Here is a 24,652-nt window from a genome sequence, read left to right as displayed (position 1 = left end):
ACTACTTATACCCCTAAGAGTTTAAACAGTTCTATGTTGGGTAACCTCCTCAGAAATAGAACGAGAACTATAGTAAGGATATGATAGTTAATAAATTGTTAAAAGAATTAAAAAGAATACTACTGATATGAACCTAGAGACATTAATCATACAATATACTTCGATAAAGATGTGAAGAAAAAACAGTTGAAATTATCAAAAGATATTTCAATTCATGCCATATGGAAGAACAATGAAGCTTCATCGTTCTAAATTTTGGGTGGATTATAATTTAGAGTTATTGTATTTTATTAATGTATTTTAAGGCTTTTTATTTACTCTAAAGTTACATTTCCTAATTATAGTTATAAAGTATATATAGTGGAATAGGTCCAGAGTTTCATTTTATGGCTTAGGGCTTAGGGTTTAGGGTTTATGTAGAGTAAAAGGAGCATTTGTGCTTTTTTATCAAATGACTAAGTTTCTTTGCAATTCTACGTAGTTTAGGTTGCATGTAAAATCATTCAAGCTCGGCATGATCAATCTTGCTTGCAGAGTGATTCGAATCTCAAACAAATGTTCTTGCCTTGAAATATTCGATCAACAACATAATCCGAATCTTACTCCTTCTCGTAATGATTTCCATATCATTTGGTATCAGAGCTTTTTCTTGTGTTGATTTCCTTATCAACTACTTATACCCATACGTTATATCTTCTCTTTCCGTAGCTCAATCCTACGATAAAAAAATTAAACCTATATAAACTTAAATAATTAAAAATTCCAGATTTTGAGTAAATTTAAAGTTTTATTAAAATAACTCAAAATTAAAAGTTTGTAAATAATAGAGATGTAAAATTGAATTATTAAAATCAAATAATATTTGGATCCCTCAAAAATAAAAAAATAAGAATCTCCAAATATAATATATATATATAATTTTAGGTCATCAAAATGAATTTCCCCACTTCCAAGAATGCCCCTTGTGACTTGGGCGCAACATTTCTGAACCCCATAAATAAATATCAGAAGACTTCTCCCACTGACACAAGACGACAGCTCCACAAATCTCCCAAATGAACAACCATTTCCTCCTCCTCCTCCTCCTCCTCCTCCTCCGCTCTGCTCTGCTCTTTCCTCCGCTCATCCACGGCCGTCCCACCGCTGCCGTCCGATCACACGACGGATCTGAAGAATGGGGATACGTCCAAGTCCGACCCAGTAACCACCACAAACCCCTCCATCTCTCCTTCCCGCTTTCGTTCTCTAATTTCTCTAATTTCCTGGCTTTGCAGAAGCTCATATGTTCTGGTGGCTCTATAGAAGCCCCTACAGAGTCGACCATCCCTCCAAGCCATGGCCCATCATCCTCTGGTTGCAGGGCGGCCCCGTAAGACCCGACCCGACCCGACCCGAAACCCAATCCCAATCCCAATCCATATCATAGCCATTGTTTCTAATCATTGTTCCTTTTAAAACAGGGAGCTTCTGGAGTTGGGATTGGGAATTTCAAGGAAGTGGGTCCCTTGGATGCTGCTTTGAACCCCAGAAATTCCAGTTGGATTCATAAAGCAGATCTTTTATTTGTGGTAAATTAAACACCCACCAAAGCACAATATCATTCGTGATTTTTAATAATTTTGTTTCTTTTTATTCTTGTGGAAGGATAATCCGGTGGGGACCGGGTATAGCTTCGTTGAGGATATGAATTCGTTAGTGAAATCGGATTTACAAGCCGCCGTGGATTTAACGACGCTGTTACAGTCCATTTTCAATAGAGATCAACGGCTGCAGAAGAGTCCGCTTTACATTGTCGCTGAATCCTACGGTGGGAAATATGCCGTCACGCTAGGATTGTCGGCTTTGAAAGCGATTGAAGCTGGGAGCTTGAAGGTTACACTTGGAGGTATGTGATTTGGCTGTCACCTAGGGAACGGAGGTCATGGGTCAGGTTAATCCCAATTCTCCTAATTTTTGCAGGGGTGGTGTTGGGCGATAGTTGGATTTCCCCGGAAGATTACACGGTACCATTTCTTCTTTTATTTTATTTTTTTTTAATAAATTTTGAGAAATATTTTAATTTTATTTTATGGAATTTAAATGCGTTTAATATGATAGCCTTAGAAGTAGGTGACATGGATTATTCTTCTAAAGAGGGGTTCACTTAATTGTTTTCACATGTGGGCGAACCTCTTTCTTAGGTATATTATTGTATTTATGTGGGAGGATATAATATAATATCACGTGGGCTCCTCAATATTCTTTCGTTTTAGTTGGAAGCATCATATTACACATGGGTTCCGTCGTCTCGACTCTATACTATATTCTTGGATCTAATTTACAAATGTCCATTTAACCCATAAAGTCTCGGTTTCAAGAATTTGCCCGCGACAGAATACGGGAGGGAGTAGGAAAAGGTTATTCGAGAGATTATTTTCCATCCCAACCCATTATCCGTTCAACCTTATATTATAGGTTGGAAGTGGGAAAAGACATCAAATAATGAAAAAACGTCTCTGTCCATGCTCTCGACCTTTACACTAGGTCATCTCTAACCTAATTGAACAGAAATTTTAGAAGTTGTCGGAGAACTTGTAAAACCCATCTTCGATCTCGAACATCTGAAACCTAATTTACTATAATAGAACGAAAATAGGAAATAATAATAGGGTTTGATTGGGAATGGAAAGTTGTTTGAGAGTGGCAGTTTTCATGGGGACCTCTTCTAAAAGACATGTCGAGGCTGGACGACAAAGGGCTGCTCAAATCCAACACGTGAGTTCGGCTTCTTCCACACCCATAACTGTTCACAAAATTTCAAACTAACTTTGGAAATTATTCACAGTATTGCTAAGAGAATTCAACGCCAGATTCAGAGCGGTCAATTCGTCGCTGCCACGTCATCCTGGAGTGAACTGGAAGATGTGATTAGCAGCAGCAGTAATGACGTGGTATTACTTCATTTCTTCATATTTCATATATATATTTTTAAAATAAAAAATAAATAAAAATATATTATTTTTAGGATTTCTATAACTTTCTACTGGATACCGGAGAGGATTCAGTGGCGTCGGTAACGGGAATGGATATGTCAAACGGCGTCGCTTCATTGCGGAGATATTCAAGATATCTCAGCTCTGTCACCCCAACGGCTGGAGGAGATAACGTAGATTTGTCGGATTTCATGAATCGTATTATAAGGAAGAAGCTCAAAATAATTCCAGATAACGTCACGTCAGTATTATTATTATTTTAATTATTTTCTTTTTTATTCTTAATTATAATTTATTTATTTATTTTATTTACAGATGGGGTGGGCAGTCGGAATACGTTTTCCGAAGTCTTCAAGAAGACTTTTTGAAGCCAAGGATTAACGAGGTATTATTATTTTATATATAATTTGAAATTTTTATTTTAGCTTCAATTAAATAAATTAATTAATTAATTTTTAGGTTGATGAGTTGCTTGCTAAAGGAGTGGAAGTGACCATATACAATGGCCAAGTAAGTTTTTTTTTTGGCTTATTCGTAAAAATGGGTTAAATTATTTTAAGAAAAAAAATTATTATTTAATTTCAATTTTTAAGGGTGCTTTATCTAATAATAAAAACTAACGATCATCTCTTTATAATTAAAGAATACTATCTCTATTAGTATGAGCCTTTTTGGGAAAACTCGAAGCAAAACCATGAGAGCTTATGCTCAAAGTATACAATTGTGGAGAGTTGAGTTCATTTAACATGATATTTAACATGGTATCAGACTCATGCTCTAAACTTAGCCATAACAATAGAATCCTCTAAATGGCGAACAAAAGTATTGTGTACCTCGAAGACATAGTAAAAAATGACTAAGACTCCTAAAGAAAAGGAGTCGAGGGAAAATGGGAGGTGTTGGATGAAAGTCTCATATCGACTAATTTAAGGAATAATCATGGGTCTACAATCAAAGAATACTTTCTTCATTGAGATGAGGTGGAACCATAAATAAGTATATAATAGAGTGGGTTAGGGGTAAAAAGAGAAAATGGGACCAATATAAATAAATTTGTGAAGTGCTTAATTTTTAGGGTTTTATAAAATTATATAATAAAAAGGAGAATTTGTTTTTATTTACAGGTGGACCTCATATGCTCAACTAAGGGAACGGAATCATGGGTTCATAAGCTCAAGTCTCTCTCTCTCTCTCTCTCTCTCTAAATGGCTTTGACCATTTTGCCCTTGGATAGAAGGGTATAATTGACACATTGTTTGTTTTATTTAGGTGGGATGGGCTACAAGCTTTTTTAAGTATGGAAAGAACCCCTCTTTACTGTGGAAGTATCAAAGATAGAACCAAAGGATTCACCAAGTCTTACAAAAATCTTCGCTTTTATTGGATTCTTGGAGCTGGCCACTTTGTAAGTCAAACTCTCCTACTTGTTTTTTTAGCTTAAATGCTTTTTTGGTATATAGAGAGACCCGATGAGACGAAGATTTAAGTGGGGTTAGAATTGAGGTTGGAGACGGTGAATATAATCGACTAGAGTACGACCCATTCTCATTACCTTCCTCTTTTCGGTTTAAAGGAATTTTTTTTCGGTTTTCCATTTTCGTTCGTGTAATCTTCTATCCTACGACCCATTTTCACCTCGCTCGTTGGCCAACAACTTTTTCTTCACTCTTCCATTTTCCTTCGTTATTCTTTCTCCTCGTTCTCCCGCCAAGCTGCGCCTCACCCTTTTGTCTGTAACAAAGCTTCTATATTCTGGTCGCTCTTCGTGGATAAAGATTTTCTTCATTTGAGTTTTTTCAATGGCGGACTTCGAGTCTAGTTTAGTAATCTCCTAGCAGATTGACTTGACTTTGTGGAAGTACTGAGCAATCGTTATGTCACAGTGTGAGATTGATAATAGTTCGTTCTCTAAAAGTTGTAGTCTCGTATCGTTCTTCTTTGAGAATAACATCACGAACGTGTCCCTTGCTTCTTTTGGTGTCTTGTCGTCCCAAATGTGCTATAACATCTCTTCTTCAGTTGTGGTCTTCAAGGCAAAGATTGCTTTGTTTGCTTTGATTCTCCATTTGCGCAAGGCGCTGTTAGAATCCTCCTTGACGGTGTAGTTTCACTTTCGCCAACGACCTCCCAAAGGTCTTGTCCTTGTAAGTAGGACATTATGCATGTTGCCCACATGTTATAGTTGTTGTTGAGTTTCTTGATACCTCCAACGATTTGGAAACCACCCATCGTGTTGGCTATACCTCAGTAATACAAACAAGCTCTCTTCGACACAAAACTTGCAGAGTCACAGACTACTTACGACACAGAGAAACTCACTCACTAATAATTTCAAAAAATCGTTTATGATGTGTGGAAATCAGACAAAAAATGCAATCATAGAGCATACTAAGAATTCCAAGAGATCAGACAACCTACACCAACCTCACTCTGAAACCAAATTGTTGAACACAACTCTTTGTGGGAAACATTTGCACTCTTTATTAACCATCAATTGAAAAAGAGATTATAAGATCAGACAAAAATCTTGAGTGGAATCCAAGTTTGTTCGGTCACACACACTGTTTGTGTGTACATGTTCAACCTTTTGTGACTCAACCGACTTGTCTCTACACTAGGCAAAGTCATTTGGCTCGACCTTACCTCTACTTCGGACCAAGGTCTCTCATGTGCAACATCGCACCCCAACATCATCTATGTTCCCTATTAACATGACTCACATGTCATGATGTCATGCCAAGTCACAGAGTGTCGTTTACCATCATAATTCACTCGATCATGGACATCGAGAATGAATCCGTTTGTCGTTCATATCATTGAAGCATCCCAAATATCCATCCATCCGGGTTATATTAAGGCATTATACCCTCCTATGTCTATCATTTACAAAATTCGTTCCAGATAGGGGTACATAATCCAACATTTGACACATGGGCATTGGCGCAATGTTGGCACACCTGTGTCATTTAACACTATCTTTGAAAGACCCATTTCAAAAGAAGTCACCCAAGATGCTCGTCTTGCATCGCTCGCCCTCACTGTGACACATGCATGTGCCACAGAGTAGCTCGCTTAGGTCATAGAGCCCTGAGGTGGAGGAGAACTGACATCATGCTCTCTTTAAAGTACATTTTGAGGCATTTTTTTGTCTAGAAAGTGTAGACATGATTTTGGTGAATGGTCATACGATGTCGTAAAGCGACTGTCTAATGTTATCAAATTTGAATTTAGAACTGCATACCCAAATTTTCTTTGAAACTCCGACATTCAAGGTTAAGGCTTGAGGCCCTACTCGATCCTTCAACAAGCCTACCTCTGAAACCCACATCGACATTATTGCCTCTATCTTGCTTGTGCCTCATCTTTGCTTTCATGCATGTCTTTGTAGTATTTTTTCCCATTTAAATTTCAACATTTTCTTTATCGTGTTTGCCTTTGCAATAAACTCCCTCTTATTATTAGACTTTATGGCAACTGACAGGTGCCGGTAGACCAGCCCTGCGTAGCGTTAGAAATGGTGGGAGCCTTCACACGGTCACCGGCTGCAATTGCACACAAGTAAACGAACAACACGTGGCAAACAGTAGCTCATTTAGATTCACCATTTTAATAACACAATAGCAGTTCAAAAATAATTGAGCTTCCAATTTATTTCTCCCTTTTATTTCTTTTAAGTAACAATTTGTTTCATTTCTGCCTATATCAATATCTCAATGATATTTCTACAAATTATTAGAATATTAGAATATTTTACATCCCAATTTCATTGTTTTCTTATTATCGGATTGTTGAAAAATATTTGTTAGAGAGACATAGAAAACCGAACCGATTCAAATTGATGCATGGGTTGGTTTGGTTTTTTGCATAAGTTTTAAAAAATCGAACCGAAACGAATCAATTTTTTCCTATTTATTCTTTTGACTTCTGTTGTCAACTCTTTGACTCTCATTCAATTGGACTATACAAGTTAAAAGTTGAAAAAAAAAACCCGGAGAATTCGACCTCATGAGCAACAAGTTTTATTAAAACCATTATTGGTATAAAAGAAAATAAAACTATTATTGCAAGAGAAGTAACGATCGTGTTGGGGACATCTACGAGTCACAAGTTTTTTTTTTTTGTTAAGTATGATCTTTGTTCGATCTTGTAATTTCAACTAAGTAGTAATTTAAATTTTTTTTTTAAAAAAATTCAAACAAATAGAACAATTAAAAGTCAAAGGTTATACAATGTCGACTACATAAAAGGAGAAAACGTTTGAGCTCGAAAAGCTTGAGGTTTTCGTAGTTTGGAGGGGTTTCAGGTGATTTCAATTGGGAAAGGAGCTCGATGATTCCAAGGTATGACCTAAGTTAAATTCTCCCTCAATGGTTAATGGTTTGTTATGATTCTTGGCTCACGAGCCCTACAAGTTTGGTGAAGGCATCGAAAACTATCCACGACAAACAGAGATCGATTCAGGCTTTTTCTTGGGCGAGTTTTGGATTTTTCAGACATTTTCTTTTTTTGATTCTTAGCTTATTGTCTTTGTCTCGAGGAGATCTACAATTTTGTAGAAGGGAATGAGAATTATCGAGGCCAAAATTGAAAGTTAGAAATGATCGAAGGAAAACGTACGTGCATGCAAGGAAAAGAGACGGTTGGCTAGAGGTTAGGGAAGACGGGTTCAATTGGATTAGCTAGTTTGACTCTCCCAAACCTAGTTTCAACCGCAATTAAGATAGTTGAGGCCATTTTAGTGCTGTATTTCACATTTGTCAATTGGATTATCATTAAATTGTGAAATACTAATGAAAGGGACGAACCACGATGACACTTGGAGCAGCTTTCAAAGACTGGGAGCTGACGTATAATAATTTAGGGAGAACGTTGACTAAGGCCAACCAAGTAAGTGGCCTTACTATAGGATAGACTAGAAACTTGTATGAGTTATGATGTATGATATGACGTATGATGACGTATATGATGATGCATGATGATGCTTAATGACGTGGTGGATGATTATGATTGCATGATATTGTTGCCTTAATATGATGATGTTTTCATATTAAGCATGATGTATGTTATGAATGCCATGTTGCATCACGTCGAGAAATCAGCCTAGGACACAATCCTAAAGAGCATGAATAACTAATGCACATGTATCACTAAAAAGTAATAGAGAGACGAGACTAGAGTTGTGTCAGAAAAATGTGTTGAAGACGAGAAATTGAGGGACCTCATGCATGTTTATGTGTACATAAGCATCATGATACTTCCCCTTTTATGATGATGAGTGTGGACGCATACATTTTGATGATGATGGTGATCATGTTGAGAATGACACCTAGGGGTCCGTGACCTCCGGACATCGTTACGGACAGTTAGCTTGACGATGATGGATCTAGGGAGGTGCGAATTTCCTGAGGATTCACACTCGCACGTGTGGGTCGTGTGTAGGGAAGTACTACACATCCAAAGTTAGTATGGATTGAAGGGTACACGTAGGATAAGATAGAGATAGGTCCCTTGAGCATCTTTTGCATGTGTTTGCATTTTTGCAATGTCTCTAGTGTGGGGTTATTTACTAAGTATTCTTCGAAATATTCAAGCTGTGTGCTACATCATTTTTTAGGTAAAGACAATGCGCCCATTTGCAGTTGACGGTGACATCACACATAGAGATCATGACACATGCAAAGGATAAAAACTATGACAATGACAATGTTTGAATTCTTAGACTTAGGTTGTTTTTGCATTTCATATTTTAAATTATTTGCATTTTCAGTATTATTTGTTCAACACGTAAAACCATGACAATGTTTTTAAAGATGAAGTTGTTTTATTCTTTTGAAAGTTATTCTATAAACGATGTTTTTAAGAGTTATCCCGCGTATGAGCTTAGCATGAGACGTTGACAGTGATTCTAGGTAAATAGAAATTTACTGTCATTACAAATTGAATGTGAAGAGTGCCATTTTGATGGTTATATCGTGGTGGAAGTTTATGTAGAACAATCTATCAACTTTTAAAGTTTTGATGTACCTAATCATGTTTATAAGTGTAATAGCTCAAGTCCACTACTAACAAATATTACTCACTTTAGCCCGTTACGTATCGCTATCAGCCTCACGGTTTTAAAAGGCGTTTGTTAGGGAGAGGTTTCTAACTCTTATAAGAAATGTTTTTGTTCCCCTCTCCAACAGATGTAAGATCTCACAATCCATCCCTTTTGGGGACCTACTGTCCTCGCTGTCACACTACCCGGTATCTAGGTTTGATACCATTTGCTCAAGCCCACTACCAACATATATTGTTTGCTTTAGTTCGTTACGTATCGCTGCCAATCTCACGATTTTAAAACGCATCTGTTAGGAAGAGGTTTCCAACCCTTATAAGAAATGTTTTGTTCTCCTCTCCAACCGATGCGATATCTCACAATAAGTTAAAAAATACCAAACTTAAATAAAACAAGTAAACAACATTAATTCCTTTCTCTGGAGCCCTTGAACGAACAAAATATACCCTTTGTTGTTCGACACTTTAATCATTTTTTAAAACACTTTCGAAGCTCACAATTCTTTGTTCGATATTTGAGGATTCTATTGTCATGGCTGTTTATTAGGGCACAACTCTAGTGGCTTTGCTTTGGGCTTCCCAAAAGGTCTCGTACCAATGAAGATGTATTTACTTATAAACCCATGATCATTCCCTAAATTAGCCAAAGACTCACCCTTAACAATCCTCAACAAATCCTTGTAAGAGGGACAGTATGAATTATATTTCTGGTTAAAAAAAAAAAGATTTAAATATATTTCATTGAAGAAAAAAAGTGTTTGAACGTAAGAAGTGATGAGCTATGATCAATTTTTTTTTTTTATTTAAGTAACTCGTCGCATATAAAGAATTATGAATTAAAAAATAAATTAAATTTTTTTAAACTATGAATTTTTTTTTATAGAAATTGTAATAGTTTGGATTTTATTATGATTTTTCAGCCACTAGGATTCTATGAGGAAGCAAAGGGAGGCTAAAAGTAGAATTAAGAAGAAATTAAGGACTAGAAGTAGAATTAAGAAGAAATTAAGGACTAGAAGTAGAATTAAGAAGAAATTAAGGACTAGAAGTAGAATTAAGAAGCAATTAAGGACTATAAGTAGAATTAAGAAGAAATTAAGGACTAAAAGTAGAATTAAGAAGAAATTAAGGACTAAAAGTAGAATTAAGAAGAAATTAAGGAGCATTTTTGATATTTGCGGAAAGTTGTCCTAGGATGGTTGCTCAATGCCGTCGCCGACTCTTGCCAGCTGAAATCAGTCGAGATTCGGGAGTTCCCTAAAGTCTACGAAACAACAAATTCACAAAAAATTTACACCAGACGCGCGAAAGCACGCGCATCACCTGTAACTTTATCGGCTTCTCACTCCTTGATTCACTCATACGAAACTCCGATCAATTGGAACCCGATCTCTGTAGATTCAACGGATCAAATTTTGGGGGAGTGGCATCGCATCAAATATGCGGCACAGGGGGGGTTGAACTTGCGAGCCTGATGTGAAATGCAGCCAAATTTGTTTCCATTTGGCAGTGTTCTTGGAAACCCTTTGACGTACAATGGTGATTTGAGCGAAGGATTCGAGACGTCCAGGTTTCTCTTCTTTGTTCCGTTTTTTCTGCTGCAAGGAGGTGGAATGGACTTGTCTAAGGTTGGGGAGAAGATTTTGAGCTCGGTGAGGTCAGCTAGATCGCTTGGACTTCTTCCTACCCCTACTGATCGTCCGGAGGTAACTGATGGCACTATTGGCGTAGTTCTCGATGTTTATAGGTAGCTGCTGTTTAGTTGGATTTGATTAAAATTGATTATGGTTTACTAATTCCCGAGAGTGCTTTTAAATTCAATTCAAGCATCCTTTAGTTACAATATTCTACCTTCACTAATCAATGCCATTGATAATCATAGAGATAGTCAACAGCTTATGTATACAGTTTGATGAATTGGGTTGCAGATTATAAAGTCTTTTACACTCGACATAGGTAGCCCATATTTGAGATGTGCCCTTTGTTTTTGGTATTAGACACATCACATAATTTCAGTTAACCAGAAGAGCTGGTTACAAAAGAGTGGGTGAGAGATGGGATATCTCCCTTCTGAAACCTTGGCCAAAAGGGATTGCAAAAGACATCCCCACTATAGATTCATAAGTTGAGAAAAGTTTCTGAATCACCATGCAAAGCTGTCCAGGGGGAAGTAGTTTGTTTTGTAATATTAAAACAGTAAAAAGCTCCGATCCTAGAGGACATTATTTGATTGATTAAAAAGAAGAAAAAGGTGGTGAAGATCAAGGATTTTAGAGCATTAGGCTGGTGAATGGGACTCAAAATTACTGCAAAAAATATTGTGGAAAGGACACACACACACACAAAATTAAGATTACTATGTTTGAGTATCTTGCTTTCAAAATGCTTTTATTTGAGATCGACAAATTGTGGATTATATTCTTATTGCAACTGAAGTTCTTTATCGGAGGGAGGCAGAATGATGGGTTTTTGAAACAAATTTTGAAAAATATTGGTGCATTTAAGTAAAAGATGAAGTGGAGAAGGTGAATTATCTTCTTTTCCTCTGTCCATTTAGCTGGAATTCTTGGTGCCTGTTTAGGCAGAAAATAGTGTTCAATAATTATGTGGTCTAAAATTTCAAGGAAAAACAAAAGTTCTATGGATAAATATAATTTAGAAGACTATGGAGTGGGAGTTGTGGCTTGAGAGAGAAACTACTGCGTTTTCAACAATAAGGAATGATATAGGAACTTTTCACTATATCCGCAAAAAAGTTGGGTTTCTCTTAAAAATTAAGCTTTAAGATACTATCTCACATGAGAAGTGAAAGATGAATTGAAGAAATAAAACAAAATTAAAATGGAGCTACAAAAGCATTCCAATTTAAACATATATCATGCAAGGAAAAATGTCTAAAAAGTATTGGAAAGAGATCAACGTAAAGAAATTTTGAGAAGAGAATATTCAAACAGTCAATTCAAGGAAAACAATTGTCTTAAAAAATCATCTGATTTTTTTTCCATCCATCGTTCTGACACCAAATCCAAAAGAATGTACAATTGCAATAAAAGACAATAACGCATTGTAACATGTATTATATCACCCTCCCTCAAGCTGGAGCAAATATGTCATTCATGCTCAACTTGTTGCGAAGGTAGTGCATTCTTGCTCCGTTCAAGATTTTGTTATAAATATCTCCCAATTGTTTTCCAGTCTTCACATATTATGTGGATAACAACCCTTGTTGTATTTTTTCACGAATGAAATGATATTCCATTTCAATATGTTTTGTCCGCTCATGAAATAGTGGATAGCAACCCTGGTCTTGGCCTGTTTTCTGTCGCTTTTTTCGGAGTTCTTTGTTCTGTTTTTTAGTTGGTGTCCTTCCTTTCAAGATGGAAAGCTTTGGAAAGCATGTCTTTTTTTGGGTGCTTTGTTGCGTTTGTTCTTTTTTGTATGTGTTTTCTTTGTATTTTTCTTATTCTTGGACTTTTTTCATTTTATCAATAAGAAGAATGGTTTCTTTGAAAAAAGAACAACCTAAAGAGATCAAAAGAACACCCTAATAGAATGGGTCCAAATCAATCTTGAAGGCATGTCCCATTAATGTGAATATAAGTAGATTGAATAATTTCATGGGGAACATCACTTTCTAGTTAAAGAGAATAAACACCCAAAAATTTCCAGCAAAGTTGCAATCAAGTAAAATGGTTTTCTATTTTATGTTCATTGTTTAGGGTATTGTAAGTGCTATAGTGACTTTGCTGTCATACTTCGTTGCTTCAACTTATTATTTCAGTTCCTTCTTGCATATGGGGCACCAGCCAAGGGGGATAGACAACCAAGGAAGCCATCTTTTTTAGTTTTTCCTAGGAAAAATTGACTAGGCTTTAACATAGTTTTTGAAAGTAGATTTGAAAACAAAGCAAAGTATTAGTAAAGAGGCAAATTTTTTAAAATAGGGGGAAAAAATGTCAAATGAGCTCTTAAAGAATAACTTTTCGCATTTTCTTTTATTTATAAAATATGACCTATTGGTGCTCAATAATTTATTTTCTACCTTATTGAGCAGGTGCAGGTTCCCGCACGTGCTGTGGCTGCGGCAGCTGTTGCCCGTGCACTTGCTGGATTGCCTCCTCATCAGAGATTTAGTCTCCCATCTAGCTCTGAAGAACTGAGCTCAATATATGGCAGTAGAAGTCATGGTCACGAAGTAGAGGAACTAGAGGAAGTATTCTATGAAGAGGTACTACTTGCTATTGCTACTGTCATTTACTTGGGATCATTCATTTACAGGCACGACTATTGTTAATACCGTGTTGCATTTTCAAAATTCTAGAACCTCTTATTAATTCACCAGATGTATTTCATATTAAATTATAATTTAAGTTCCTCAACATTTAGATACTTTAAAAAATATCTAATAGATCCTTGAACTTTTATTTACGTGTTTAATAGATACTTGATCTTAAAAATTGTTTAACGAGTCCTTCAACTTTTTTATGCTAATAAATTTTTGAACTTTGCAATTTTTTTTTTCCCCTAATATGTCATTAACCTATTTCACATTTGAAAAATATTGAAAGTTTATGGTCTTATTGGCCCTACAATTTTATTTTAGGTCTAATAGGTTCAAATATATCAGAGAGCTATTCAACACAAAATTGAAATTTATGGACTTTCAGATCCAATATTGAAGGATCTGTAATTTGACTAAGTATAAGTGTAATTCTCATGTTCTTTTTCCACACTAGTGGAGTTTTTAATGTGAATTACTTCACTCTCTACTGTTTCTGCTTTGCTTTTGGAGCTTAGTAGATTCTTTCCTGCATTTGTGCCCGGGGTAAAGAGCACTGAATTGATTCTTAATTCTTACCGCAGGATTTTGACCCAGTTAGGCATGTGTTAGAGCATGTTCCATCAGAAGAAAATGATCTGGAATATCTGGAGAAACAGGTAGCTTTCCAGCTTCTCGATCTAACCCTACAATTGTACTTGATATCTGCCTCATAAGAGATGGATAATTTCTTTTTAATTGCACCTGCATTTTTTTTTTTAATAAGCAACAATTTTATTGGTATATGAAATTTACAAAAAGGACATTAAATCTGCGGTGATTACAGAAGTCCTTCCTAATTGGGTAAGAGGGAGACATAGCTTTAGGAAGCAAACAATATTAGACAATTACACAAAAAAATAATAAGGGTAAACAACAAGATCAAAGAGCCTTGCATGAGACTGTTCTGTATCTAATAAAACCCTTGTGGAAGGAATGACCTTGATTTAAAGAATATTTGTGTAATTCCATTAAATAAGGGAAGTACTTGACTTCCCTAATATATCTGTATTTTTATCTAGTATCTAGAGATTTATTTAGATTTAATGTTACCTAGTATCTAGGGATTTAGTTATCCTTTTTATCTTTCATTTACCGTTTGTTCTGCATCCTTTTGTTATTTACAGTGTCATTTTGAGTTTTTCGTCCTTTTTCATTTTTCTTTCTCATGTCAATCTAAACTATTCTGTATTTATTCTTATCCCCAATATAATTGCACACTAGGGTACTAACAGTCATCTGCTGCTTTAGTGCATCTTTAATTATTACAGTCATTAACAAACATATCCAATTGATCTGATCACAGTTATGATCCTTTTATCTAATTTCATGATTCAACTTTGACTTTCATTTCTCTTCCCATTGACTAATTCTTGAATAAATTTCTTTCAAGGCTACAACGAGATTAGCTCAACTTGATAAAGTGGCTGAACGGTTATCTCGTCATGTAATGGAGCATCATGAAGTGATGGGTACTGCTCTCTCTCTTTGATCCTCCTACTCCCCTTCTCCAAGGGGTGTAGTCTTGGAAATGTTCTTGTGTTTGGCTTGGTTGGAGGATTGATGTTTCTCTTTGGTAAAATTGAAGTTGATTCTCTCACATCAATCTTTGGCTTAGGTTTCTCTAAAGTAGAGTTCAATTTCTACTGAAAATTTTTATGTTTAAGCATATTCATCTGGTGGTTCAATCTGCTTTCTCCCCCCAAGTTTCTTGGGGTTGTATACTTAGGTTTTATTTTTTGGTTTATTTTTATTGCAAGCGTTGGGGATATATGAGTTGTTTGATCCCTTTTTAGTTGGATTTGGGTGTTTCTGTATGGTTTTATTTTTTTGGGACATTATGTTGATAAGAAACAATTTTATTGATGTATGAAATTACAAAAGATGGGGTAGATAGAGGCTAGAACTATAAGAATGGAAAAGAGAAGACAATATACACCAAGAGATGGCTAAATAAGTATCGTTTGGACTCTCTTTTTGTATCACGCACACCAATTAGGAGAGAGATAATTAGGTTTCAAAGTTGAACTTCATCCAAGCCCAAATAAGGGTTGTACATTAAAGGAGGCTTGCCATTATATTTTCAGGTTAGTTACGAGATAAAACTAAATAAAACTATTGTTTCTTAAAGAAAGAATAAAGAAAAAAGGGAACATGCTGAAGATTTGTTTTGTCCTCTTGTTTGTTTTTTTTTCCTGCTTGGATTTATAAGTCTAAGCACTTGTATATTTATCCATAACTACTCTTGGTGCTTTTTAGAAATAAGAAATGAACTTTCGGTTGATAGATGAAAATAATCAAAATGTTGAAAAATACAACCTACCAGATGGAGGGAAAAATAAGGCAAACGAAACAAGGGAGATACAAATCCCTAATTAATCCAAGACAATGGTCCAGTATAAAACCAAAGATCACAGTACAACAATACTTTCCACAAACACCAGGCCAAGTTAAAGGATCCTGAATAGCCACCAGCTAAAAGATCTCCAGCGATCTTCAAAGCAACAACCCCCTAAACTACTCTCTTAAATATCACGCATTATGAGACTTATCAAGATGGAAAACAAAGATCTCAAAAGCATAGCAAGAATAACCTGTAAATGGCTCAAGTGGCCAAATAACGTAATTTGTAACAAAATTAACAAAATGAGTTTAGATTAGGAATAGTTCATGTCTTTCTAAATAAGAATGTTGCCGTTTTAACCTTGGTCTCTTCCTTCACACAACATTGAACACGGAATCCTTCCAGATTTCCAATAATTAGTGGTTTAATTCCTATTACCCATTCTTATTTAATCTACTGTTTGATGTGCATTAGGTAGGTCGTTATCCTAACCTCCTCACTTAGAAATCCACTAGCCCAATCATAAAGCTGTAGTTTATGAGCAACCGCTTCCTTTTATTTCTCCCAAACTTCAAGGAAATAGAGTTATGTGTGTGTTAGCCAAACAACCTCAAACAAGAACAATAAAAACACTAAAAAAAATACCAGATAGAGAAGAGCTAAGGATCCTAGATTAATAGAAGCATCCCTAATCCTCACCCAAGAGTATTTAGTTCATATCTCAAGTTAAAAAATGAGAACTACCCGGAAATGCCAATTAGGATTGAAGAGAAAATAAAATGAAGAAACAAGAAGGTTGCCTAAAGAAGTAGGTTGCAGCTCCTCTTCCTTTTTCCATATTTTTCTCCTTGATATATTCTCTAGTTTTTTCTCTTACATGCCACCCTCTCTTACCAAAACCTTCTTCATCTTTAATAAGCTTTCACCTTTTAGTTTCAGAGTTGAGTAGACTAGATAGCTCCCCATGGCGGCTCTCCATTGACTGGACTTGTCTGATTTGGTTAATAACAGCCAACTCAATTAAATGTTTTGTTCTCTCGTGTAGCTTCATTTGAACTTTGCTCCATACATTGGGGGATGAATTCTAAAGAATTCCAAGTTTAGCTCTGCAACATGGGAATAAAATGCATATCAAAACTGCATATCAAAATAAGCATGAATACCTTAGTAACTCCAAAACCCTTAAGCAATGAAGATCATCCTATGCTCTCTTCATGCATTCAATACGAATTGACGACTTCGAATCATGAAAACAATAACCTTCTACTCAAATACAAGAAATTTCAGCTCTAAAACTAATAACTCTAATTTGGGAATTAAGCCCTTTGGGGCAAGCAAGACAAAGTTTTTTGTAATTACTCCATTAGTGCTATCTGTGCTAATTAGGATTTTTGTAACCTCCATTAGCTTTTTGTATATTTGATTACATTCTCTCAAAAAGACAGAAAATTGAAAGGAAGTAATGTAATAAAAAAATCTCTTTGTACAAGATTCCGTTGTGGATTTTCTTCTAGTTCTCTACTGTGCCATGATGAGTGTACGTCAAAATTTTGAATAACAGTCTCCAGTGGATGTAGTACACTTCTTTTAATTGTGGTGGTAGTTCCAAAATGTTGTTTGATAATGGAAATCTGTTTTCTTGTTTGTTTCGTAAGGGCTATCTAGATGGAAAAAGGCTTAATTTTGGAATTGAATGATAGTTTGATGAGATTTCGTTTCTTACTTTTGGTCAGTGAAGGGGATGCATTTGGTCAGGGAGTTGGAAAAAGACTTGAAGATTGCGAATGTCATCTGCAGGGTAGGTCTTATTTAGCATGTTATGGTCGTCTAACAAATTTCAGCCTTTTAACCCACATTTGGTTATTCTGCACTTGTTTAGTTTTCCTGCTAGGGTACTCTGGTGTAACATTAATTCTGATGTTTGTAGAATGGGAAGAGACACCTAACTTCGTCAATGCTTGAAGTCTCTAGAGATCTCATTGTAAACTCTAATTCGAAGAAGAAACAAGCACTTCTGGTACATCTTTTTATTCTACAAGAAAAATTTCCTTATGCTGAAATTCTTCCTTTGTTATTTTTTCTCAAGTTGATGAGAATCCAGAGATATTTATCTCTATTTTTTAGTGTTTTGTTGGCCTTTTTCTCGTTGTTCTTTTTTTCCTTTCCAATTATCACATTTTTACAATAAAAAATTTGGTTTCATGTTCAAAAAAGTTATCACATGTTTCTATTTCCAGCAATTATGTTTGTTGCCTTACGGAATGTAGGTTTAAAAGTAAACACCAAACAATATTCCATTCATCATTATATGTAAATATATATGCATGAGATCCTAGTACTAGTTTAATGTAAAATTACAATAAAGGGCACGTCACTAATTGGTTGCTATAACTAATATTATTAATTAAATAATATACATGCTATAACATTCTTATTTTAGCTGGAGCATATATGTTAATTAGGCCTTGCTTTTTACAAAGACAATTTATCCGTTACCTATCTAATAATTCTCCAATCTTGATATATTCCATGGATGCCAAAATTTGTTTTCTTCCCATGAACAAAATGACGGTTGCAAAATATGGTATTAAATGCTATATGAAGGGTAACTTGGATGTAACATCAAAGCTGAAACTTAGTTAAAAGTTAAATTAATTTTCACGCGCAAAATCTATCATGAGGGAGCTAGTACATCGTTCCACTAAAATAGGTTAGAAGTTTATTGAAAAACTGAAGAGACTATTGCTTAAAGATACAAACTTCCAAAAAAAAAAAAAAAGTAGTGAAAATTGAAGAAGATAAAAAAGACTAAGAAAATATAAAAGCATCCCAATTTTAACATATATCTTGTAGGGAAGAACTACAAAAAAGCTAAGAATGAGAATACGAAAGGGAAGCCTTCAATTTTGCTGCCTCAAAACCATCTAACCAATGCTGATTATTGCTTTTGAAAAATTCTTTGGTTACACTCCAACCAAATCTCTAAAATAATAGCTTTAACTGCATTAATACATAACAAGCTTTTGAGGAAGACAAGGGCCTTTAAGCAATTGTAGAAAGGTGCACTTGGAGTCACTAGAGCAAACCCAATGAATATTAAATATCTCAAATAATTTCTGCCAACAAGATAAAGCATAAAAGCAGGTGATTTAATCTCTCTAAATCCGAGCAGCACATAGAACACATAGATGGCACGAGAGATCAAAATGGCATCTTCCTTCTCAAAACTTAGGTAGTATTTAAATTACTATTAATGATAATCCACATAAGAAGGCTGATCCTCTTTGGACGTTTGACTTCCATAATGCCAAAAATATGTCTTTAGGAATAGGAGAAGATGCTGTCAAATGCTTCTAAGAGATTTAACTAAGGACACTGCTGAAGATCAATACTCCAATACTTCAAATATTCAATGATCTTGGCAGCTTCCAATTCAGTAAGAAGAGAGCTAAACTAATTAAATCTCTCATCTTTTAAGAATCTTCTACAAGTAATCTTCCAAGACAGACAGACACCTGTCGTCACAAAAATCAGCAGCTTTACCATGAGGAAGTTGTGAGACATTGAAGAGAATAGGAAACTAAAGCTTGAAAGGGTAAGCATCTATCCAAACATCATGTGAAAATGAATTCCTTTTTACAATGCCAAGAACAAAATTAAAATGTTTAACTTTTATCCAGTTTTTTTAAATGTTAAGCCAAGGGCTTCTAAGACTCACTTTCCTTTTACTTCTTGGGAAAAAGGATCTATACCATGAATACTCATTGCCACCTTTTCCCAAGGTGAGTTAGAGTCATTACAAAATCACCAAAGAGCTCGAGGAAGCTCATCACTTAGTCTTAGATCTAAAATTGAGGAATCCTCTAGCACAAGCATATGCCTTGAGTTTCTTGTTTGGGAAAAAGTTGAGTAATAGGTGGATGAATGGACACTAACATCGAAGTGGACTAATAAGATGATGACAACTCTCGACTAGATAGATAGGAGGAAGTCACCTTTTAACTAGAATAAACAGCATAAAAAAAAGATGATCATTGTTCCCCATCTCTTGATTCCTAATAAAAATGATGAAGAGAAGGGAGCATCCTCAAATAACGTGTCCTTGAACTCAAGTTGAAGTCTAGCCAAAATGCTCATTATAGCCAGCATTGCATTGAGCATTGACACTAATGGGTAACAATATGTTGAACGCAACCCTTTCTTAGATTTCATGCAATAATTTGTGAGTGGATATTCTTCATAACTTTTCCTTTAAAGTATAGGAGTTTCATGTATTAACATGCAAAAGAAAAACGAAGAAGCGTGTGATTTGATCTTGGAACTGCTTGAGAATGACAATTCTTACTCATGGTAGTTAGCATCAATTCCATTTGGTATATATCATTTGACATTCGAGCTACGTTGATATAATATGAGTATATCGGTGGTTGCAATTATTTGTTGACCCAATAGTATGACCAGAACTTCCGATCACAAATGTCACTATTTGAAAATCCTATTTGTCACAAGAAAACTCTCAACTCTAAAATCTTGTGGTCGAGAGGTTTGAGAAAAAGAAAAAAAAAAAAAAACAGTTACATATATGTATTGCATACAAACTTTCTTGGCCAAGACATGGAGACCCTCTCTCTGTTACTACCCAAGTTTGTGATCGAATTATGAGTTTCTCGTAAGTGGAGGTAGACGGAGTTTGTGTGGAGGAAGACATAGAATTCTTTTCTCAACCTATTTTGAATAATCGTTAGGCTTAGATAGAAAGAATTTTAATACCTTTGAGTTAAAGTACTCAAGACTAAATTGAAAATTTTTAGGTCTCATTTCCATTGATGTTTGTGATTATTTATATAAGTTGTATAATAACCATTGCTAAATCAATGGAATCATGACTCAATCATGGAGGATCGTCCTTCTAAAGCAAAGGAAACAAAATAGAAATAAAAGTGGAGTCCTTATAATCATTGCTACATCAATGGAGCCATGACTTGATCATGGAGGATCATCCTCCTAAAACAAGGGAAATAACTAAATATAGAAATGAAGCTGGAGGACTCCTTACAATAGCAAAACTGAAAAAAAAAAAAAGAAAAGAAAACTGCATAAAAAAAAAATTCAACCAATGGGTTCCACACGTGACTGCTTCTTTCTGCCATGAGTGTAACGTGTGTATACTTGTTGTGACATTGTATCACGAACAGGGGTTGCACCCTATTCGTCCTTACAAGGTACCTAGTCAACCTAAGGAGGCTATGGAACTCATGGCTAGGTACTAGGACGAAAATACACTAAACAATAACTCATAGTTCATGAAAACCACAACTAGCACTCTATGGAACATAGCGGTAGTCCAACTCATAACTGGGGAATAATGAGCTATCCAAACCTTATATTAGGCGTAATAAACGTACAAAGGCATACAACATGTTCGTCATGCTCATTAAGGGATAATATTCCAACCTCAACATATTGGAAAGCATAAAGACCTAATAATCCACCAGAGTTCACAAATCATGTGTGCGGAAGCTATATAACTGTAAATAGAGCTAAGTTGTAAACGGTTCACATTATTGAAGCACAACTGTGATGAGACTAAGTCAAACTAGGCTCCTAAACATAATACTCCAATCACTAACCTCGATCCTAATCGACTCTACGAGTATTTCTTAGAAAATTGCACCACATGGTTACTTGTTTGTTGACTTCTCGAGCTTGGTTTGGGTGTTCAAGAATATAAAATTCTCCAAAATTCCTCAATATGCCTTAAATTAATCTGCCTTCTTTCACCTCTCTAAATCTCATGCTACGCAGAAAGTCCCCTTGGATCAATTATGTTTGGAAATTGAAGGTTTTGAGGAAAGTCAAATTCTTGCTTTGGTCAGTGCTTTACTGAAGCCTCGATGCTGCAGACAAAATTTGAAAGAAATTCCCTTTTTGGGCGTTATCTTCATTCATTGCCTTCTTTCTGTTGGGCTCTTGGTCTTTCATCCTGACTAAACCGGGCATAGATATTTGTTTCCAATAAAATGTTTGCCAGTGGCTGTGGAGGCTCCTGAGGTCGTACTTCAAAGGGAAAGCTAAGGTTATTTTTGAATTGTGCGGTTAATGCCCTTAATCGGCATTTATTGAGGGAAAGAAACCAAAGGATTTTTGAAGACAAGTTGTCCTTCTAGGGTTTTTTGTTAGTAGTGTATGGCATACTTCCTGGGAGTGGTCTGATAAAAAAGTACTTTTGTAACTATAGCCTACTTAGAACCACTAATGATTGGAAAGCAGCCACTAATTTTCCAACCCCTTTCTTATGACCAATTCATTTTAGAAATGTACTTACGAACCTTATAGCTATTGAATGTAAAACAAGAATAAGGACTACCTAAAAACTCCCAAAAGTATTTACACAAGAAATTACCCATTGCTATGTTAAGTAGGATATGCTTCCAGCTTAATTTACTTATTTTTTTTTTTCAAGTAGTAAACTTTTCATTGACAAAGTAATGTAAATAGGACATGGTTCCAGTTTTGAGTGAGCTTCGTCATGCTGTGGACATGCAATCAATGCTTGAGTCTCTTGTTGAAGAGGGAAATTATTACAAGGTGGGTTTGAAAATTTGCTTCTTATTTTGCCTTTTCTAGCTAAACTGCAGGTACCACACAAAAATGAACATGTCTGAAGGAGTAATGATATCTGCTTATTAACTTTTCTAGCTGTGCTGCCGAACATGCCTGCTATATAGGCTTTTCAGGTTTTATCCGAGTATTTGCAGCTATTGGATAGTTTTTCAGAGCTTTCAGTCATTCAAGAGATGAGCCGTGGTGTAGAGGTGAGTAGTCTCAATGATATTGAGCATTTGCAGTTTAAAAATATCTATGTATATCTCCTATGGACACGTTTTAAAGGGTATAGTAACTGATTTATAATACTTTTTTTATATAATATTGTAGGTTTGGCTTGGAAGAACCCTACAAAAGTTGGATTTACTTTTGATAGATGTCTGTCAGGAGTTCAAGAAGGAGGGCTATTTAACTGTGAGGATTGTTTTCATATGATAGAAATTAGTTCTGTTTTTCTTTCTCCCTGAAATCATGCATTCTTGACACATTCAATTTCTTTTTGTTCTATTTAACCTTGAGCACTGAAAAATCCATTTCACATTTTATTTGGATTATGGGTCCTGCACTTTATCCTAGAGGGCTGTGGATGAACTTTTCAATGTTGAAAAAATGGCTTGACCCAAATAGCAGGTGCAGACAATTTGAATATTTTTTCTGCAAGCTTCCGGTAGCTTTATTCTTTAGCTGAAATCTATACCATTTTCGCTACTACAAGGGAAAGGAAGCCGTGGAAAATTTAGGCAGTGAGACCAGTAGAATGGGCTTGTGACCTAAGTGAGGGCATTAAGGTTGATTGAAAAGATTTTGAAGGGAATGAATCGGGTTTTGGGTTGGGTAAATTCAGACTCCTTTGTGGAAGGAGCACGGAGGGAAAATGTTTCTCTCTCATAATAATAGTCTAATAAAAACAAGAAGCCTCATATTGGCTTCACGTATGTGAGAAGAAGGTTGTGAGGGCTCTCCAGCACAATACAAAATGATTCAGCTGAGATGCTAGAAGTAAATTCCTACCTTCACCTTGAGGGAAGGGTGAAACTCTGGGTGGGTGGTACTGATAAAAATAACAAGCCTCCTATTAGCTTCATGTGTGCACAGAGATTGCGAGGTCCTTCAAGCAAAACAAGAAATGAGTGAGTTAACTCATTAGGGAAGGGTATATGAGTCTTTTCATGTAAATATTCTTCTAATAGAATGATAGGGATGGGTTGTACGGGTAGGGTAGTATTAATAAAGATTAAAGTTGTTACTTGGGCTTGGGGTAAGGCAGGTAGAAAGTGATAAGGAGCTAGGAAATTCTAGCTTTCTTTTGGAGAGAACCAAATGTCTTGAAAGTCTAGGAGTTTTGTAACTTCCCCCATTTAATTTGATACGGAAGTTTTTCTCTTTCTTATCTCTATTATAAGCAGGAATTTTCCCGAGCATGATAGCTTGAATTTATTCCATGGTTTACTAAAATTGTGCATGTATCCATTGCTGGAGTCTTTCCAAGGATTAGCGGAATAATATACCTTCATTTTATCCCATTATTAACTGCTAAATAAGTGGTCCATTTTGTAGATAATTTAGGATGTCTGGGTTTATGCTGATTTTGGTAAACATCATGAACTTGGCCCTGTGAGTTTATTAGATACTGACAGAGCCAACTATCTCGTTTTACTGATTATAAGATTATGAACTTATCTCATGGTTAAATCTAAAGATTTATTATACTTAGTGGGACCTATTTGCTTGAGTAAAAAGCATTTCATTACTGTTTCGTTATCAATAGCTTCCAACTTGATTATACTTTATGTGCTTCCTAGGTTGGTTAAGACTTTTCAATTAGTTTGGCTTTACTAAGTCCGCATTAGTTATTTTTCTCCCATATAGGTTTAAGGTTGAATAATTATACTCACTGTTGTCACTAGTATCATGACCAAAACAGATCATTATGTGGAATATCTTGCAATCAACATTTGCACCTCTTTGGAATTGTAGAACAATTGCAAGTGATTTGACAATTGATCTTATTTTTCTCTCGTGAAGTTTTGTTTAAAATGATCCAGCTGTTGTCATTATGAACAGGTGATTGATGCTTATGCACTAATAGGAGATGTGTCTGGCCTTTCGGAAAAGATACAAAGCTTTTTTATGCAGGAAGTTATATCAGAAACCCATTCTTCCTTGAAAGACATTGTGCAAGAGGTGCGCTTGTGTAATTCAAATTAAGGAACTGGTTTATGTTGAGAGATTAAAATTTCTTCCCACTGAGCTGACTTGCATCATCTCAAGTTCATTACTATTGAAATATAAGTGCAATACTCCCATTCACGCACAAAGCTATGCAAAATGGATTTTTTTTTTTTTTTTTTTTTT

The 24,652-nt window shown here is 35.5% G+C and overlaps 2 protein-coding genes across 2 annotated transcripts in view; both read left to right on the top strand.

Annotated features, from left to right (window-relative positions):
* Positions 1 to 1,005: 1,005 nt before the first annotated feature.
* LOC111468532 (serine carboxypeptidase-like 51) lies at positions 1,006 to 6,733 on the top strand. The gene is made up of 13 exons (XM_023113778.1): positions 1,006 to 1,200; positions 1,275 to 1,369; positions 1,461 to 1,568; positions 1,645 to 1,885; positions 1,960 to 2,003; positions 2,687 to 2,754; positions 2,825 to 2,930; positions 3,005 to 3,213; positions 3,288 to 3,357; positions 3,432 to 3,482; positions 4,097 to 4,149; positions 4,242 to 4,377; positions 6,454 to 6,733. The coding sequence occupies exons 1-13, from the start codon at positions 1,056 to 1,058 to the stop codon at positions 6,532 to 6,534; spliced, it is 1,407 nt and encodes a 468-aa protein (XP_022969546.1). The 5' UTR covers positions 1,006 to 1,055; the 3' UTR covers positions 6,535 to 6,733.
* Positions 6,734 to 10,210: 3,477 nt separating this feature from the next.
* The window catches only part of LOC111468590 (syndetin), a 32,365-nt gene continuing 17,923 nt past the window's right edge, over positions 10,211 to 24,652 (top strand). The window contains exons 1-10 of the mRNA XM_023113844.1: positions 10,211 to 10,735; positions 13,084 to 13,257; positions 13,893 to 13,967; positions 14,741 to 14,819; positions 17,425 to 17,489; positions 17,619 to 17,708; positions 22,190 to 22,279; positions 22,420 to 22,506; positions 22,628 to 22,711; positions 24,362 to 24,481. Coding sequence (XP_022969612.1) covers positions 10,511 to 10,735; positions 13,084 to 13,257; positions 13,893 to 13,967; positions 14,741 to 14,819; positions 17,425 to 17,489; positions 17,619 to 17,708; positions 22,190 to 22,279; positions 22,420 to 22,506; positions 22,628 to 22,711; positions 24,362 to 24,481 — 1,089 coding nt within the window. The 5' untranslated portion in view covers positions 10,211 to 10,510. The remainder of the gene's footprint in view (positions 10,736 to 13,083; positions 13,258 to 13,892; positions 13,968 to 14,740; positions 14,820 to 17,424; positions 17,490 to 17,618; positions 17,709 to 22,189; positions 22,280 to 22,419; positions 22,507 to 22,627; positions 22,712 to 24,361; positions 24,482 to 24,652) is intronic.

The sequence above is a fragment of the Cucurbita maxima genome, unplaced genomic scaffold (genome assembly GCF_002738345.1).
Source record: "Cucurbita maxima cultivar Rimu unplaced genomic scaffold, Cmax_1.0 Cma_Scf00037, whole genome shotgun sequence".
Classification (NCBI taxonomy): Eukaryota; Viridiplantae; Streptophyta; class Magnoliopsida; order Cucurbitales; family Cucurbitaceae; genus Cucurbita; species Cucurbita maxima.
This window is presented reverse-complemented; position numbering and strand designations above follow the sequence as displayed.

Coding starts and splice junctions, on each gene's coding strand:
- LOC111468532 (XM_023113778.1), top strand. CDS start 1,056: ATGAACAACCATTTCCTCCTCCTCCTCCTCCTCCTCCTCCTCCGCTCT. Junction 1,886..1,959: donor CTTGAAGGTTACACTTGGAG/GTATGTGATTTG, acceptor TAATTTTTGCAG/GGGTGGTGTTGGGCGATAGT. Junction 3,358..3,431: donor TGAAGCCAAGGATTAACGAG/GTATTATTATTT, acceptor ATTAATTTTTAG/GTTGATGAGTTGCTTGCTAA.